This window comes from Octopus bimaculoides, chromosome Z, assembly GCF_046866305.1.
Source record: "Octopus bimaculoides isolate indiv1 chromosome Z, ASM4686630v1, whole genome shotgun sequence".
Lineage (NCBI taxonomy): Eukaryota > Metazoa > Mollusca > Cephalopoda > Octopoda > Octopodidae > Octopus > Octopus bimaculoides.
In genome coordinates, this window is record NC_142944.1 from 35,789,406 (window position 1) to 35,808,543 (window position 19,138).

The 19,138-nt window shown below is 33.8% G+C and overlaps 1 protein-coding gene across 3 annotated transcripts in view; it reads left to right on the forward strand.

Annotated features, from left to right (window-relative positions):
* Positions 1–19,138, forward strand: part of LOC106871312 (signal-induced proliferation-associated 1-like protein 2) — a 161,951-nt gene that overhangs the window by 129,805 nt on the left and 13,008 nt on the right. For all 3 annotated transcript variants that reach the window (XM_052973573.2, XM_052973574.2, XM_089365181.1), the window contains exons 8-16: positions 87–244; positions 601–704; positions 1,253–1,387; positions 3,117–3,214; positions 4,959–5,104; positions 6,543–6,657; positions 9,346–9,596; positions 17,700–17,914; positions 18,568–18,623. In XM_052973573.2, coding sequence (XP_052829533.2) covers positions 87–244; positions 601–704; positions 1,253–1,387; positions 3,117–3,214; positions 4,959–5,104; positions 6,543–6,657; positions 9,346–9,596; positions 17,700–17,914; positions 18,568–18,623 — 1,278 coding nt within the window. The remainder of the gene's footprint in view (positions 1–86; positions 245–600; positions 705–1,252; positions 1,388–3,116; positions 3,215–4,958; positions 5,105–6,542; positions 6,658–9,345; positions 9,597–17,699; positions 17,915–18,567; positions 18,624–19,138) is intronic.

Here is a 19,138-nt window from a genome sequence, read left to right on the forward strand (position 1 = left end):
TTTTTCTGCTTTGAATATAATTTTATTTTCAGTATTTTGAAAGAAAAATTACTGTAACTATGTTCATATTCTTTAATTTTTTTCAGCTTCTCCGCAAGCGCCACATAGGAAACGATATTGTCAGTATTGTATTTCAAGAACCAGGAGCTTTGCCATTTACACCAAAGTCTGTCCGATCTCATTTCCAGCATGTTTTTATCATTGTACAAGCTCATAACCCAAATACTCCTCAAGTTTCATACAGGTATATAGCATTTCAAATATTACTTAAGTCACAGATATATGAAAATAGGTATCAATCTGTTTTATGGAGGTATATATCAAACACATGAAGTTATATAGAAATGCAGATTTGGCTTGTAATGTACAGATTGTGGATATAGAAGTATATATATTTCCTTAGAATATTCTAACCAATCATTAAGTATATATATATATATATATATATATATATATATATATATATACAGAACATGTTTCTACTGTTTTGCACTCAGTATTTATCTAAAACTATGACTTATTTCTTACCAGAATATTGTGTATGTGTTTGGATTATTTTCATGAAATTCAAATTTGAAATTATTTTGTTTTTACATTTAGTGTTGCTGTCAGTCGATGTAAAGATGTCCCACCATTTGGCCCATCAATTCCCGAAAAACCATTTGCAAAAGGACCAGAATTTACAGACTTTTTGTTTGCCAAAGGTTAGTGAATAATTCAAATTTATCTTCATATTAGGTCAAGAGCTCTGAAGAAGTAATTTTTAGCACAAAAGGCAGTGTACACAGTATCTCTTTTTCTCTTCATTGGTTGTCCCATCCTAGGGAAAAAAAAAAAAAATAATTAACACATTGCGATCAATGAGTCATCCTTAAGTCAAACCGTGTCTGTTACCTATTAAAATTTTACATATCTGTTAATCATACTTTTCTAGTAGGATTGCAGAAGTTATAGGTTTGCATAAAAAAGTGAATGTTAAAATGTTGATGATGTTTATGAATCTTAAAGTGATGAAGTTGTTAGGCTCCTCTCTCTACATGTTTGAGTTGCAGCCTTTTCAGAGTTAATTTTGTTTTCTTATCCCACTGAACTACTCAGTCTTATAATTATGATAATGAACTAATAATGATCAGTAATTTGAAAATAAGGGAATAGGTTTTATTTTCAAATGTTAATGATAATGATGATAATTAATTTCAATGTCTTTTATTTTTCTTTCCCATTTTTAATTATAAATTTTCAATTTTTTAAGTGATTAATGGTGAAAATGCTGCTCATAAGTCTGAGAAATTTAAAGCAATGGCAGGTCGAACACATCAGGAATATCTCAGAGATTTAGCTCTGAATTATGTGACCACAACAGCTTTAGATTCAAGTTCTAAACTTAGTAAGTTGCTAGCTAACTCTTTCTTTCATTTTTCTTAAAGAAAATTTAAGTTATGTACACTTTGATATTTTTCTTTGTTTTTTACTTTAATTTTTCCATATTGACATGGTTGAGTGGTTTATGTTTTGAAGTAATTCTCTATATAGCCAAATGTACATTAGTCTTACCAATAATTATAAAGTAGCAAGCAGAACTTGTTCAAGCTAACTGGAACAAGGAGATAGTATTAACTTCTTCAGTGCCGGAAACCTTAAAAATCTAACTAGAAATACGTAACAGAGTGGGGTGTATAGAAACAATATTAGTTAATGAGTATAATGAGTTGTGTTGTTTTAATTATTCTGTATATACAGTAGACAGCCTAAGAGTATTTACAGTATTTGTCCCAACTCTTTGCATTTTGAGTTCAAATCCTACCAGGACTTGATAATTAATAATTATAGTTGATAATTGATAGTTGATAATTCATCTCCTACTTCACTACTATCACCTTGCATCTTGGGTGCTCTTAGCTTGGTTCATTCTATTGCAAAAATTTGAACGAGGTCTCTGATTTGAGAATATCTTTTTTTCTATCTCCCATCAGATTTGGAGGCTGTGAAGAGAGTTGGTCATTGCCTTCACTTTTACAAGTGATGAATTTACAAGAGTTGCAGTAATTAGTAAAAGCACAATTACGTGATAGTGATAGGGAATGATTGTTTGTTTTAAAATACTGTATGCTCTTTTCTTTGCCCATAGTACTGTATATACAGAATAATTAAAACATGTAGTGCAACTACATGTAAACCTCATAAAGCAGTAGTTCTTGTAGGAGTGGGGTTTGTGAAAATTGGAAAGGGGATGGACACTTTGTTTAATAAAGTTTCAATCTTCTCCAATACCACAGCAATGAAATAATTAGATGGAGGCAAATTATATTGTCTTATTAATAAAAGAAGAGCAAAAAATTTCCCTTTTTTTTTTTTTGTGGTGGTTAGTTAGCAAGGGATGGTATTTATTGGTTAGAGAACCTCAAACTTGATGGATTTGAAGTTTTTTTAGTGTGAAGGTTGTTAATGGATATGCCTAGGAGGGTGGAGCTGATCACTTGTCTATCTGTTTTGGATGTGCTACCAAGGATCATTAGCATGAAGACAGCAGTGTTACAACCAATTGGCTTAGTCCATGTGCCATAGGGTGCAGAAAATTAGTTATGCAGTACGCAGATGTATGGTGGATGGTAATGACCAGGCAGTGGCAAAACAATCCGATAGATCTAGAAGCAACAAGAGACTTGGTTTGGTGGTGTGAAAAAATAAAAAAGCAATTGAGTGTTTGGGTACCTGTTTGTTAATGAGGGATACATATAGGTGATTATACGAATTGTTGTAGAGAATTTAGAAGTAAACCAACTTGGTATGAAGATTTTGATAAAGAAACTTTGTCATAAGCTGATGTTTGGAACATAAATTATCATGAAATTTCGATCACTTTAAAACATGAAGTTTGTATCATTTGGGTTGGTATGAAAAGGATTAAAGAGTGGTAGAGGCAGCAGATAAATTTAGAGGATTAGGGAAAGTAGGTTTTACTCTTCTGCTTATCTTATTAATCTTCATGATTAATGATTTTTTAACTGATCATAAATTTTCCCAAAAGGAATTTTAAAAAATTAAAAAAAAAATTTTTTTTTAAAGATAATAGATTTACAAATGTTGTAAAAGTTTATTTTTGTCTAAAACTTTAGGTAAATTTGCTCTTGGAAGTGGCCGAAAAAAGGAACGTAGCAAGCAGAAAGTGGTTCCTGATTTGTATGCTAAAGGAGCAACTGTCTTCCCTGTTAAGGTCAGTAAATGTGTGTGTGTGTGTGTGTGATTATTAACCCTTTCGTTACTGTATTTCTGTTGAGATGCTCTGTGTTTCTTTCAATTATTTTAATTATAACAAAGAATTTAGTAAAATAACTTAGTTATCATTGAGCTAGTGTTAGGAACAGAAATTGTGACTAAGGTTTGGTGGAAGATTTTAATTCAAAACTTATGGAAACAAGACATTTGTACTACAGAGCCAGAGGTGGTTTCAGCCGGGTTGGTAACAAAAGGGTTAAGGCAAGGTGATGAGACAATGGAAGAGGGAGGAACAGTGTCTGTATGTGTACACATCTCTGGACATTAGTGTCTTGAGTTTTAGGGTCCATGGTTATCCAGTTTCTGTATTTTATAAGTGACCTAGATCAAAACAAGCACTCTGAACAGGATGCCAATCTTTTGCAGGTTTACTCATTTGCAGCTGAGTGGATGGGAGCAGCATGAAATGAAGTGTCATGCTCAAGAACACAATGCATTGCCCAGTTTAGGAATCAAAACTATGATCTTGCAGTCATTAGTGCAACACCCTAACCACTCAGCCACACACCTTTACTGTTTGTATACACACGCACACGCACACACACACACACACACACACACACACACACACACACACACACACACACACACCTGGCTATTGCATACTCAGTTTATATATATTTTAACAGCTTCACTGTCTGATCTGGATTTAGATGGCCTGCCAAAAGCTGTTTATGCTTACTTATAAACAATTTAGAATTAATGCTTTCCAGTTCCTGTGATTAAAAACTCAAATAGGCACATTTCAATTTCAACTGTTTTTATTATAGAAAACAAATAAAGATCCATAATCAGAAAACCAATGTAGGTGTGTGTCAGCAACAAGTAGTTCAGAAGGAAATACTGTTGTTAAAATAGATTACTTCTGTAAGGAAAGGTAAAGAAGCATTGGATATTTATGTTAACTACCACATATCTTCTTCAGAAATTATGATACCTGTAATGAGGTTTGAACTTATACTATTGATAACAAGGTCATTGTAAGTTCAAACCTTATTACAGGTATCGTATAACACCATAAATATTCTTTTCCATTCTAACTTTAGCAGATGGCTTGAAATTTTCAGGAAGGTGCATTGACTTCAATCCCCAATTTTATTTTAGAACACCATTATTAATCACAAACTTCTGCAGTTGTGCTATGAAGAACATTGCATAATTTGGATGATTTTTATCTGAATGCTTTTTGCTTTAAGAATGGTTATGTGGTTAAGAAGTTAGCTTTGCAACCATGTGGTTTTGGATTCAGTTTCACTGTGCAGTATCTACTATAGCTTGGGTTGATCAATACCTTGTGAATGAATTGGGAAAATGTGTCCAGAAGTCTGCCATGTGTGTGTCTTTGTGTTTGTTTCTCACTGCTGGACAACTAGTGTTGATTTGTTTATCCTTGTGACTTAATGGTTCAGCAAAAAGAGAATGATAGAACAATTACCAAACTTAAAATAAGTACTGAAGTCAATTTGACAGACTAAGCACCTTCAGGATGGTGCTACAACTTGGCTGCAGTCCAGTGACTTAAACAAGTACAAGAATAATAATGTAGGCACTGTCTAATATAGAAGTTTCTCAGAAAATATTATCAGATTTTGTTGTTACTATTTTTGAATTCTAAATAGTGTTTTGCAATGAATGATTGGTTTTAAGCATTTTGTGTATATATGATAATTTTCATTTCACAGGTTGAAGATTTTGGTCTTGCCAATAGAATTGATTGTATTTTTGGAATTGCTGCAGAAAATATTGTTCTTATTGAAGAAGGTACCAAAGATGTGATATTTAGTGTTCCTTGTACAAAAGTTCTTGGCTGGACAGCATTTACTACTAGGTAAGATTGCCAATATATTTAACCCTTTGATACAAACTTGCTTGAGACTGTTCCTGGTTCTTATACAAACTTCCTGTTTTAGAGTAATCTAAATTAAAACCTATAAACATTTCATAGATTCTCAAAAACTGATCAATTCAATGCAATCGGTTTTAAGAAATTTGATATCAAGCCATAAATACTAATATACTAATACATGGTGTTTATACAGAGAGAGAGAGAGTGAGACATAGATATGGCCTCCATTGATTACTGTTGACAAGCTTTAGCATGATTTTTTAGAATGTTGGCAGTTGCCCATGCTTGCAAGTCTCCCTTGTCATGTCTTCTCTTTATCTGCCTTGCCTACAAGTATTGGGAGTCATGGACCTAAGTTGAGATTCGTGATTTTTCTTTTGGGAAAGGTACAACAGTGGGTTTGTATTCCCTGCCAGTTTACTTACAATTTACTCTGCTAGTCTTTTGCTCTCTCAAGCTTACCCTTGGAGTACAGGGCCTGTTTAACCCTTGGGCAAAGTAACTGGTTCATGTGAAGGAATGTCATCACAGTTGTGGACCTGTATGACACATGTTAGGAGCTACCTCTATTGTAAGTCTTGTGTGCCTTAGCCAAAGAACCAGTTTTTTTGTTGTTTGATCTATTAGTGGGGCCCTTTTCAAGTACTACCACACTGGACCAAACTCATGAATTTGCAAGCGGGAGCCTCACCACCAAATGCAGTTTTGTCTTGTCCAGAACACCTGTATTTTTGAGCTAATGCACACAACTGAACCTAATCCTTGGAACATCATCATTATTGCTGCACTTATATGTTATCGTCCATCATGGTTACGGTTAGTTTCCTACACTAACATGGGTTAGATAGATTTGCAAAACAAGTCTTTCTCCACATGTCTTAACCCACAAAACATTCCCTGATTCATATATCATGACCATTACTGGACCTATTATACACATATTTGGTAGTTTTATGTTTGTTGGGTGTTCCCTCCCTCCTTTCAATTTTCTCCTAGCCATTGTCTGTTATCATCATCATCATCATCATTTAATGTCTGTTGTCCATGCTTGCATGGGTTGGACAGTTTGATTGGGCTGGCATGCTGGAAGGCTGTGCCAGGATCCAGTATGATTTGGCATGGTTTTCTTCTGCTGGATGCCCGTTCCTAATGCCAACCATTCCAAGATTGTAATGGGTGCTTTCACGTGCTACTGGCATGGGAGCCATTTGCATGACACCATTATCTGCCATGACTGCGATTTTGCTTGGCTTGATGGGTCTTCTTAAGTACGACATAATGCCAAAGGTCTTGGTGATTGCCTCCATGAGGCCCAACACTTGAAAGGAACTCAGCCAGTTTGCCTCCATGAGGCCCCTTTGTATCAGTTGTGTGTTATAGATGTTTAATAAATGTTAAATTATTTCTGATATTTTTCTAGTCTAAAACTGTATCACAGTCAAGGGGAATGTGTTGAAATTATGCCATCCAGTGGAGAATCTGATGAAGTTCTTGAAATTGTCAGCTGTTTAGGTGCTGTAACGTTAGGTTGTCAAGTAAGTATGTCTCTTGTTAAATCATTCTGTTTTTGTTGTTTAAACTCGGGTCAGATCTGTGTTCCAAGACATTTCTGAAAAGACAGGATAATAATCATGGTTGGAATACTATTGATATTGATGTGCTGATGTCTTAAGATGGTGGGGTGTGGTTCGAAGGAGGCTCAGCTGGTGTTTTTAGGAGGTCTAGCATATAGGGTCTCCCATTTTATTTTATATAAATATCATCATTTGATGTTCATGCTCCATGTTGGTATGGCTTGAATGGTTTGACTGCATTGTGCTCCAATGTCTGCTTTGACATGATTTCTACAGCTGGATGCTCTTTCTAATACCAATCATTTTACAGAGTGTATTGGGTGGTTTTTTTTTTTTTCGTGTCACCACCACTAGTGAGGTTACCATCCAGTTCATGAGACTATGAACCCCAAGTGGGAAGAGGGAACTTTATGCTGAGAGATTGGATGGGGTTGATGGTTGGATGTAATGGGAGGAGGAGGAGAGACTAATGATGCATGGGGGTGATATATTCTGAAAACCAAGGGAATTTGGCTGCTACTACTGGTAGATTTAGTACACAGACTTTATTTCCAGACATTTGTGGAAATGTATAGGTTTGGGGGTGTTAACAGGAAAATAGATCTCAAAACATTGTTTTAACATCTACTTTTTCTTGTTAGCATGGGCTAGATGGAATTTGTTGAGGCAAATTTTCTATGTTGGAAACATTTCCTGTTACCAGCCCTCCTCTGTTTCCAAACAAGGTAATATTTCCCCATAACAAGACGTGTTTTTAAGGGAGATTGGAAACAGATCCCACTTCCATGACTGGCATTTGTTTACAACTATCATAAGAAGTCACTGTAAGGAAACAGTAACACACACATACAATGGCATGGGTCGCATGGTTTGACACAATTCAGTGGGTTGGAGGGTCTCATCTCACTCCAATATTCCAGTTTTGTCATGATTTCTACTGTCGGATGTCTTTACTGATATCAATTTATGAAGGGTACTAGATGTGTGTTTTTTTTCCTGGCACCAGCACCATAGAAGTTGACTTGCCATCAACAAGACTATAAAGAGCCCTCTCAAGCCTTGCATTGTTGCTGTTCACCTTGATTAACAAAGTACTTGGTGCTTGTAGAACCAGCTCTATTGGGGTTGCCTTGCAACTTGCAGAATGAGAGCACCCCATGATGGAAGGGAATGATTTATTGTAAGAAGATAGTAATAGAAAAAACCGTGTTGGGATGGAAGTAAAGGAGAGTCGAGGGACAGAAGATATCAAAGGTTACTATGGAGGAGAGGAAGAGGTGGCAATGTAATAATGATAATGAGGGTCGATTGAATAAGTGGCCCTAGTGATTGGGATGGGGTCAGTTCATCTGCCATGCTAGCACAAGCTGGATAGCTCATCAGGAGTCAAGATAGTTTTTATTGGAGTTAGGTTTATTGTTGAAAGAGAGTGGAGATACTGTGAGGGATTGAATAGGAGAGGATGCAGTCTGTCTAGTCCATGTTATACATGAGTGCATAAACTGATATGGAAAGTTGGAAGCGGGTAATGGCAGGGGAAGGGTTAGGTAGTGTCAGAAGATGGTGAGAATGGAGGGGTTGAGTAGGAAGAGATGCAGTGCCAACCTCTGTTGTGTAGAGTGAACAAAAGTGGTGTGGAGAAGAGATAGATAAGATGATGCTGAGAAGTCAGGGTATATCCTTAAGCTAACTGTCCAAGAGAACATGGCAACTGGAAGGCAGGTAAAGGTCACCAGGATGGGTATCATGGTTCTAGAGGAAGGAGTGGTGGCAAGATGTATGTGGTAGAGGTGTGGGGAAAGGATTTATTCATGTAAAAATCAAGTGCTTTCCTCTCAATTATGGGGGTTATGATATGGTGAGTAGGGGAAATGAGAGGGTATGGAGTAGTTAGAATAGATGTCCATGGGATGTGGAGTTACAAAATAGGTAGTAGGTAGGTGGGGCTATGTGCATGATCAGAATGCTCTGTGTAGTATTTAATCGAGATTGGTTATGTCTTTTATTCCAATCTAGTCAGGGTAGAATGTTTCCTTTTTACCTACTTTGTTGGAGGTAGTTTGATAAAATAATATCCAGTAATATACTGGAATAGTCTAAGTTAGCTTAACTCTCCTCTGAAAATTCCTAGCTAGTCTTTTATATTTTTATAGCTTTATCACTACTCTTACATCACATTGGTCTGATTGGAATCTTGCACCTGCCACAAATTTAGTCTGTGGCCCTCAGTATGTTGTCCTGTACAAACTTGCAGTTGTCTTCTGTTACAAGTTTCTATTTCTTCCTCCTTTTTGTCAAATGCTTCACTTGGACAGACATGTCCGTTGAAGTCACCAGCCATGAGGATAAGATCATTGTCATATATATATGTTCCAATCTAGTCAGGGTAGAATTTTTCCTGGCAGAATCGTTAGCATTCTGGGCGAAATGCTTATTGGTATTTTATCTGCTGTTTATGTTCTGAATTCAAATTCCATCGAGGTCAACTTTGCCTTTCATCCTTTTGGAGTTGTTTAGATAAGTACCAGTCATGCACAGGGGTTGATGTAATTGACTTAATCCCTTTGTCTGTCCTTGTTTGTCCCTTCTATGTTTAGTCCCCTGTGGGCAATATAAATACATATATTTTTTTTTTTCCTTATTTTCCAGACACAAGAAATGACACTGAAGCGAAATGGTCTGGGACAACTTGGTTTTCATATACAAGCTGAAGGAATTGTAACTGATGTTGAACATTATGGTTTTGCTTGGGATGCTGGAATCAGGAAAGGAACGCGACTAGTTGAAATTTGCAAAATAGCTACAATAACTATGACCCATGAGCAAATAGTAGATTTACTGCGTACATCATCAACAGTTAAAGTAGTAGCTATACCACCTGATGCGAATGGCAATCCAAGGTAAAAGCCCTTGCTATTGTAATTATTACTGTTGTTGTTAGGCTGGTGGACGGATGAAATTGATCGAAAATGTCTTTTAGTAATTGGTTATATTGTTTATATTTTTGTTTCAAATCTCACTAGCATTGCTTTTTACCTGTCGACTCTCCAGGGGTCAATATAGAAGGTACCAATGATTATATAAGGTTGTGGATTTAATCAAATGTTTTATCTCTCAAGATGTATAACCTCTAGCCTTTGTTTGAAATGATTATTGTTGTTGTTCTTACCACTTATTTTTGCACGTTTTTCCAGCATGCACCAAAATCAAGTCTATTTATCTCACAAACATGTAGGGAATGTATTTTCTGTTTGTAAATGTTATGTGTATTCAGCTTTCAGTTCTCTATGTATGAAGTGTGCTGAACTCTAATAAAGCTGTCTTTTGGAGCATACTTAGATGAAATTTGGATCTTTTTAACCACTCCTGGGGCTCAGTTTATACTGTTGGGTGGAGAGGCAGCCTTTACATTGAGTGTCATATTGTATGTTTGTTTTAATTTAGTTTACAAGAAGTCTAGAATGCATTGATGTTGAATACAGAAAGGAAAGACTTAAGGAAATGTTTCAATTCCTTGAATCACAAAAATAATAGCAAATTGAAATAATAGACAAAAGGAAATGAGACAGCTGAGCTGTTGTTTGCCCATTGATATGTTTTGTTTACAAATTCTAATTTGAGAATTTAAATAAAATTTAACTTTCAAAAAACATCCCTATTAAATTGTACTGCATAAGTAATTTGGTACAAATTAAACGACCTGCTTTTTGGTTGGGATTGAGTGGTTTAAAGTTGCAGAAAAAGTTCAAGCTATTCTAAAGGGTTTTCATTTCATTTTGCTTTGAGGTATACTGTTTTTTTAACACTCTACATTTTTAAAGGGATTCTCCTTTAGATGAAATACTGCAGGCTAGAAGAATTTGAACAACATATGCATTAGCTACATGGCATCCAAAATGTTTACATTTTTAGAGTTTCTTCTTAACTCAAAATTTGAATAAAAGCTACAGCTAGCTGTGAATTCAATAAAGAATATAAAATCTGTCTGTTCATGATAGTTATTGAGAAGTACAGTAGGCTATCTAGCAAAGAGAGAAAACCATTATTACAGATTTGGTCTTTGTATAAGAGTAATTACTAATCAACAGATTCAAGAAATGAATTTCAAGAGTTATTTTATATTGTTCCATTATTTAAAAAATAATCCTTATTACTATTTGTTATTGCTATTTTTCTTAAAGTTGATGGAATCTGTTACAGCTGACAGAATCATTGACATACCAGGGAAATGCTCAGTAGCATTTTGACCGTTTTTATGTTTTGAGTTAAAATTCCACTGAGGTTGACTCTACATTTCATCCTTTTGGGATTGATAAAATAAGCACCGGTTGAGCACAGCAGTTGATGTAATCAGCTAGCTCCACCCCTGAAATTGCTGGCCTTGTGCCAAAATTTGAAACTAATATTATTAACACTGTTGTGTTAATTTTGGAATTTTCTCTGAGATTAAGTTGTTAAATGTATTTGTTCTCTTATTATCAATTTCTCTTAAAAGTTTAAAGGATTTTCATAAGTCACAAGTTTTCTACCTTTAACCCTTTAGCTTTCAAACCGGCCATCTCCGGCCAAACTAGTCTAAGTTTTATGTTCAAACTGGTCAATCTGGCTTCTCTCATCTATCCTATAATGTCATTCTAAAAATAAACAACCACATCGTTAAAATTCTGAAGCAACGAGATAATGCTTAATTCAAAACAATATAAATTGATAAGTTACATTTGACAGAATAATCTGAATACTAAAGGGTTAAGGATAATATCTTTTTATTATCAAGAAATATTCTTTGTAAGTTAAGCATTCATAATTATATATTTTGCACATGAACACATATCCACACATACACACACACCCACACGTATATATTTATATATATAGGGTGTATTTGTTCATGGGAACAAGAATAGTCTCAGTTAAAAAAACTCAGTACTATAGAAGTTGTCTGATATCTTCATCATCATCGTTTAACCTTTGTTTTCTGTCCAGGCAAGAGTTAGATGGTTTGACAGGATCTGTCAAGCTCCAGAGTCAGCTATGGCTACAGTTTGCTACAGTTGGATGGAAGCTTTTTTCATGCCTTGGGTACTAGTGAGGTTGCCAAGTAACTTACAAGACAAAAACATGGCTAAGTGGTGGTGGGGTATTACAAGATAATTATAATAGTTCTCCAGGGTAGCTAGTTTTAAATTCTTCTGTTATCTGGAGGAAAATGATGAAAAGGAGGGAATAGAGATTCAAGCCCTGGTGAACTCCTACACGTACTCTAAATTCATTGCTGTACTCGTGGTTAACTCACACTTTACTGACGGCTCTCCTGTACATGGCTTGAAAGAATTTTGTCTATATTGGCAGGTGTTATGAAATATATGAAAGCATATAAACACAGAAGAAAAGTGTACCTTAGGTGAATATTCACAAATGTACAAACCTCTGAAAGTACACTCAATTAAAGAAATGAAATAATCACAAGTGCATTTCACAGGCATAGATATGCATCTTCATATATGCTATGATATGTGCATGGAGGAATTGGGGATCAAAATTTGTGGTGCTTAATTGCTGGTGGGGGGCTATATTAGCCACTAAGTTTCATTTAGTTCTTGTCAGTCGTTAACATTATATTACCTATGCATGTGTGGAGAAGAAATGACAGTTCAAAATGGAGTTAATGCAGGTGTGTGATTTTTCACAACAAATTTGAAAGGTGAGAAAGGAAACTAGCAGCTAATTTATACAAATATTTTACCTCTGGAGATTAAACTATTGTCAGTCTTCTAAATAAGATGACCAGTTATGCCATATGAGGATGATGAGCAGTTTTACAGCATATTTGAAGATGACCAGCAGTTTCATCTCGATAAGATAACCTCTTGTGACATCTTGGGAAGGTGACTAATTGTGTGGAACTTGATGTTATTCTCCCTCTCCATCCATATATCTCCAGATAAAATACAAGTATTGCACAGAGTAAATTGACTTTGCCTTTCAGTTTTTTTTTTTTTTTTTTTTTTTTTAGTCAATAAATTTGCTGGCCAGATAAATATCTAGGATCTATGTAATTATATATCCTCCGTTTGAAACTTGTGAAATTGTGTCTATATTGGCTACTGTTCTTTTTTTTTTTATAAAAGATAAGTTTGGAGGTCAGATCAATAGTGGTGGGGCTATCAAGTTGTTTTTAATTTAGCTCTTTACTTTCTGAGTCCAAACCTTGCCAAAGTCAACTTTGGCTTTCATCCCTTTGTGGGGTCAGGGAAATAATGTACTAATTAAGTACTGGAGTCAATGGTACTGATTAACCCTCTCACTTCAAAATTGTTGATTTTTGCCCTAAATTAGAAACTGTTATTTTTTTTTTTTTTTTTTTTTTTTTTAAGTGGTGTACTGGCAGAATTGTTGGTACATATCAGATAAAATGCTGCTGAGCATTTCATTCAATTTTACATTGAGTTTAAATTCTACATTGCTTTTAGCCTTTTGTGGTTGATAAATTAAGCACCAGTGAAGCGCTGAAGGCATTGTAATTGACAAGTCCCTTTGCCCTTTGCTCTTCTGACCTGGTGCCTAGTAAAAAGAATTTATTTTTGTTGTTGCTATTACTATGGCATTGGATTGGCAGAATCATTAGATCGTTGGACAAAACATCTTGTATTCTTCTGGGTCTTTACATTTTGAGATCAAATCCCTATCTAGATCATGTACTGGAGTTGATTTAATCAGCTAAGCCCAATATTATTTATAATCTCCATTAATGTGATTAATTTCACTTGCTTTTAGTATTCATTAATTTCTATAATAAAACATTAATTTATTTAACTAATTTGAGTTAAATAATTGAGTTTAGTTTTCTTCTGTTATATTGGTGATGGATTTAGTGTAATTGATTATGTTAATCAGTATTGGTAGATTGATTTATGAGAAATAGTAAAAAATCTCAAACTGGAAAGTTTTACAAGCTGACCATCTTCTCTTATCACTAACAGTGACCTCTATCTCCATATACATGTATATATCAACAAATGTGTTTACTCATTCTTTCTGTTATTCCATTCATCAAACCTCTCATATTCTTCACCCTTTAGCATTCAGATTACACTGTCAAAAGTAATGTTTATTTATTCACATTGTTTTGTATTAACCATGCATTATCTCATGGCTTTGAGACTTCAATGATGTGATGATTTATTTTCAAAATATAGGGTAGGTGCAAGAGGCTGGATCTGGTCAGTTTGAAAATAAAACAGGTAGAATATTTGAGTCAGATATGACCACTTTAAATGCTAAAGAGTTAATTCATCTCTTAGTCTTTCACTTTCACCATTATTCAACACTTGTAAATCTGTCAATGCTAACTCTGTATTTGTATATATGACTATTAGTATCGTTATGTTTCAATTTTGATTTGGTTACTGTTTTAACCAACTTGAATCTTCTTTTGTTTTTAATTTTTATTTTCCTCTTTGAATTACATTTTGAGAACTTAAAATCAAAATTTGTATGATAATTTCTTGTTTGCGTTCTTTTTTTTTTTTCTCTCTCTTATATTACCAATTGTTTAGGGGGTTCCCAAACCTAAGCAGTTTGCAAATTCTGGTCAGTGCAGTTCACTTAAAATATACCAGGTTTCTCTTTTCATTATTTGGTACTCCATCCAGTATTCTTCTTTACACTTTGCTCTAGAGAAGATTCTTTGCCAATGCATATCTACTTTGCTGGGTATTTTTTTTTTTTATCTCTATCTGAAAATAATTAATGTGCTGCCATTTTATTTTAGTGAAAAAATATATTTATGCTTCTCTTTTGATCTTATGAACACATAAATGGCTTTTTTTCACTTTTATGCCTGGTTTTTACCGAAAAAAAAAATGCTATGTAATATTTTTGCTGTGTTTTTTAGTCATATTATTATCACCATTGTCACCCCACCATCATATCATTTGTTGTGTCGTCAGTTTTATTTGCTCCTTCTGTGTCTCATAGGTTGGATATAGTTGTAAATACATCAATCTTTCACATATATTTCATAGCTGAATCCTATGTATGAAGTCTAACATTTTCAGATCTAAAGTTTTTTTTTCTTATCTCTGCTACCCTGTGCTGATTCTATTTGCACATTTGGGTGCATTTCAGCTAATTTTCAGTTACATTACGTGTTGGTTAAAGCACTTTTGTAATAGAAGTTTATTCTATTGTAAACCTTAAAATTTTTTTTTTTATAATTGCTTATGTCCAAAGATGAATTGTAGTACCCTTGACCCCTTATGCAGAGCTTCTGAGACTGATAGGAGGGAGTTGAGGATGCTTCAAGCAGGAGAACTGGGTCAAATGTTTGCAACATAATTGACACCTCCAATGTCACCTAAGGACCAGGTGAAATTGTTGTTAACCTTTTTGCTACTAATCTGAGAAACTACTTCTGGTTCTAAGTTTTAAAGTGATCTAAACCAAATCCTTCTTCCAAAATTTCATGTTATGTTCAAGTACTAGATTATGGATAATAAAGTTATTTGATTAAATTCTTCATTATTTTCAAAGTTAATTAAAGCAAGGGCGGTTATTTCAGCCGAAATAGGGCAACAATAGGATGAAAGTGATCTAGATTAGAACCTTCCGTCAAAATGACAGTTACTTTACTAAATTCATTATTTTGAAAATTAACTGAAACAAAAATTGTATTTCAAAATAAAATGATAACAATAGGGATAAAGTGTTACTTAAGTCTCCCATCCATTAAAATTTTGTCTGTTTTATTTTTTGTGGACATGAAAGAATTTTCATTGGTACCAATTAGAAATGGTCATTATTGCATTGTTTAGTAAATTGTCGAAAGTATATTGTCAAAAATGACAAATCTCTTCTGAGCATCCAAATCTTATCAGCAGGTATTCCAGTGGTGTCTTTTTTTTAAATTTTTTTATTTTTATATAGTGTATCTAGGATTACATTATACAAAGTGTTCTTTTTTTTTTAAGACAATTGGGGGAGATTTGGCTGCTATTTCTAGCAAGTCAATCAACTGTGCAAAGTCCCTCCCCACACACCATTAGTTAAATCATAGGCGTGATGAATTGAATCAAATTTGTTTTTTTGTTTTTTTTTGTCCCCATCAAGTTCATCTGTTAGGAAGATGCTTGATTCTCGAATTCAGGACAGTCCATTTTATGATGATCACATAGCTTCTATGAATAAAGTAAAACTCTACATGATACTTATAGATATGTAATTGGGTTTGATCTAAAAAAAATTATATCCTGATTATAGCAGAATACCATTGACAAGCTATTAACCACTGATTCTTCAGTTTGTAATCTAACACTCTTTTGACTTGCCCAAGTAATTATTGAACTTAAAGGTTAGTTGTTAATTCCCCCCCCCCTTGTATTTTTACCAAAATAAACATACTTATTCATATCACAAATTTTTTTTTCCATTAAGATTTCCCTTAACCCTTTAGCATTTAAACCAGCCATATTTGGCCAAAATAATATACTTATTTTATCTTCAGACCAGCCAGATCTGGCCTCTCTCACTTACCCTGCTATATTACTCTAAAAAAATAAACAATCACGTCATTGAAATCTCAAGCGTACAAGATAATGTATGATTAATTTAAATCAATATGAATAAATCAGCTTTACATTTGACAGGGAAATCTGAATGCTAAAGGGTTAAATGCTGTTTCAAAAGCATTATTTAAAAAGTGCCCAAAATGCTACTTAAATTAAACAGCTAATAGCTAATTTGCATGCTTGTAACAAAAGTTGTTGAAGTGTAACAGAAAGCTTTGTTCTGCAGCTGTCTACAAATATATTCCTCTCTACTTTCCTCTTTTGCTTTGATTATTTCATTTAAACTCAATGAAGTTATGATCATTTTTATAATAATAATAATAAATCCAAAAAGTTTAAAGAAAACAGCAAATTATTCCAATCAAAGAGTGATTTTTTTTTAAATTTCATTTTCTTTTTGTGGTTAATAATAAAGAAAAATATATATAAAAAAGAAATCATTGATTGCTGTTTTCTCGCATTTGTTATAAAGTAATTTTAGTTTTAAAAATTATATGACAAACTTCCAGGTTTTCCAAGAAGAAACCTTTCCTATCATCAGAAATTTATAAAACTTAATTTTGTCAACCTTATTCTTGACAAATTTCATATATATATATATATATATGTATGTGTATGTGCACACACATATCCACACACACTATTGAGCATTATAATATAGATGTGTACATTTATTTTTAAAGCTATCCTGCATGCTAAAACAGGAAAGGCATTTGCTATGAGGTTTTTTCTTGGTGTAAAACTTCTCTCTATGGATAGGCTACAAGTGAAACAAGCATGGTTGATGTTTTAACACATGAAATCTATGGAGGAAATTTTTTCTTGTAGTAAATTCCATTTTTATTCTAATGTGCATGAATATGTTAGTAATAAATGTATAAAACTTTTTATGTATATATATAATCTCCACAGAGGTTGTTGGTTGGTCTTTTCATTTGAGACATGTAATCATTTTATTATTTAACATTATTATTATTATTTCCAGAATGTTGACTGTGTAAATGACTGGACTTCATTTCAAATATTATTTTGAACTATTTGCTGTTATTTAAAGAAGGAAAAAAAAAAGAAAGAAAACAAGACATTCTAGCAAATTTTACTCCCTTTTTTTAATTTTTAATTTTTTTGTGTGTGTAAATGTCATTCTTAATGGTATTTTTGAAATAAGTGAATTGATTCCAAATATGGATTACAACCTTATTCCAAATATTTTCCTTGATATGATCTTCATTATTGGTTGTTACATCAGCACCATTCCAGAACAGTTATATTTTCTTTATTGGTTCCTATTTTTTTATTTTAGATATTGCTAGAGTCAATAATTTACATGTGATTGCTATTTTTCTTGTAAATATATTTTTGCATCTTAAATAATTATTGAAAATTAAAATTAATTATTATAATACTTGATTATAAATGTTTGTTATATTTTATTAGATCTGATGTGAAGTCTTCACCTAGTCAGATTAGAACACCTGAAAAGTGTGAAGCTGGTCCTACAGAAATATCTGGAGAGATGACATCATCTGTGAAATTGACTGAAAATAAGGAAAATCGTTGGTCTAAAGACAGTTTAGAGCATAACCAACACTTGAAGGATGGAGTCCATTCACGAAGCAGTTCCCAAGACAGTGGGGATCGGTCGCTTTCAGGTAAACATATGATTCTGTCTTAGTCTTCAAATTTGGTGTCACTATTAATAACAATCATCATTTCAATTTCCATACTAGTTGTATGGATCCAATAGAATTTGCTGAGGCAGATTTCCTGGATACTCTTTCTGTCATGAGCCCTCACCTGTTTTCAAGCAAGATAATGTTTCCTCAGAGCTGGACATGTTTCCGTGGAAGATTGGTAATGAAGGACACTGCTTTATATGGCTGAGATATTAATTTACAACTGTCACATTATGTCACAACAAGGAGAGGGTGCATGCTTATGCACTTGCATGCACAAACAATTTCTTTGATTTCTCTCTACCAAATTCTCTCACAAGACTTTTTACACAGTGTTAAGTTGTACCTGCTTATAAAACGAAACTAAATGTCTTTATCCGGGATACAATGCTGCATAGGTAACTGCTGGGTTATGAACCCTTGGCATCTTAGAAAAGCACGAGGATCTTCTAATAAAGTTAGCAGGTGCAGCTTTCACATATGGATTAATTTGCCCTGTTAACAATTTGATTACAAATATAGTGTAATTGTAACAATTATAAACATTTGCTTTAAATTTTATATGTACAGAAATTGTCTAAATGATTGATTATTGTCTAAATGATGATAATTCTCTTGTATAATTGCAGGTAGCAAAGAAAAATCAAATGCCTCCAATACTACAAACCAAAGATCTCATATGCCGGTATTTCCATTTTTTATATTATCTAGGAGAATATTTTAATGCAGTTATACTTCACCATGTATGTGTGTGTGTGTGTGCACACATTTATGTATATGTGTATACGTATATCTGCAATATAATTGAGTGCATGGTGTGTCCTCAAGGAAACAGATTTCCATTCTTGAAATGTGTCCCAAACAGGTTTTCTGTAAATATTAATAAAAAAATATAATTTGATACAAGAAATAACAACTTTTAGATTATTAAATCTTGTTCTCTCTATCTGCCATATCCATCTATCTGTTTCTCTGTCTTATACAACCCCCCCCCCCTCTCTCTCTCTCTCCCTCCCTCTCCCTCTCTTTCTCTCTCTCTCTCTCTTTCTCTCTCTCTCTCTCTCTCTCTCTCTCTCTCTCTCTCTCTCTCTCTCTCTCTCTCTCTCTCTCTCTCTCTCTCTCTCTCTCTCTCTCTCTCTCTCTCTCTCTCTCTCTCTCTCTCTCTATATATATATATATACAGTAAGAATGGATACATAA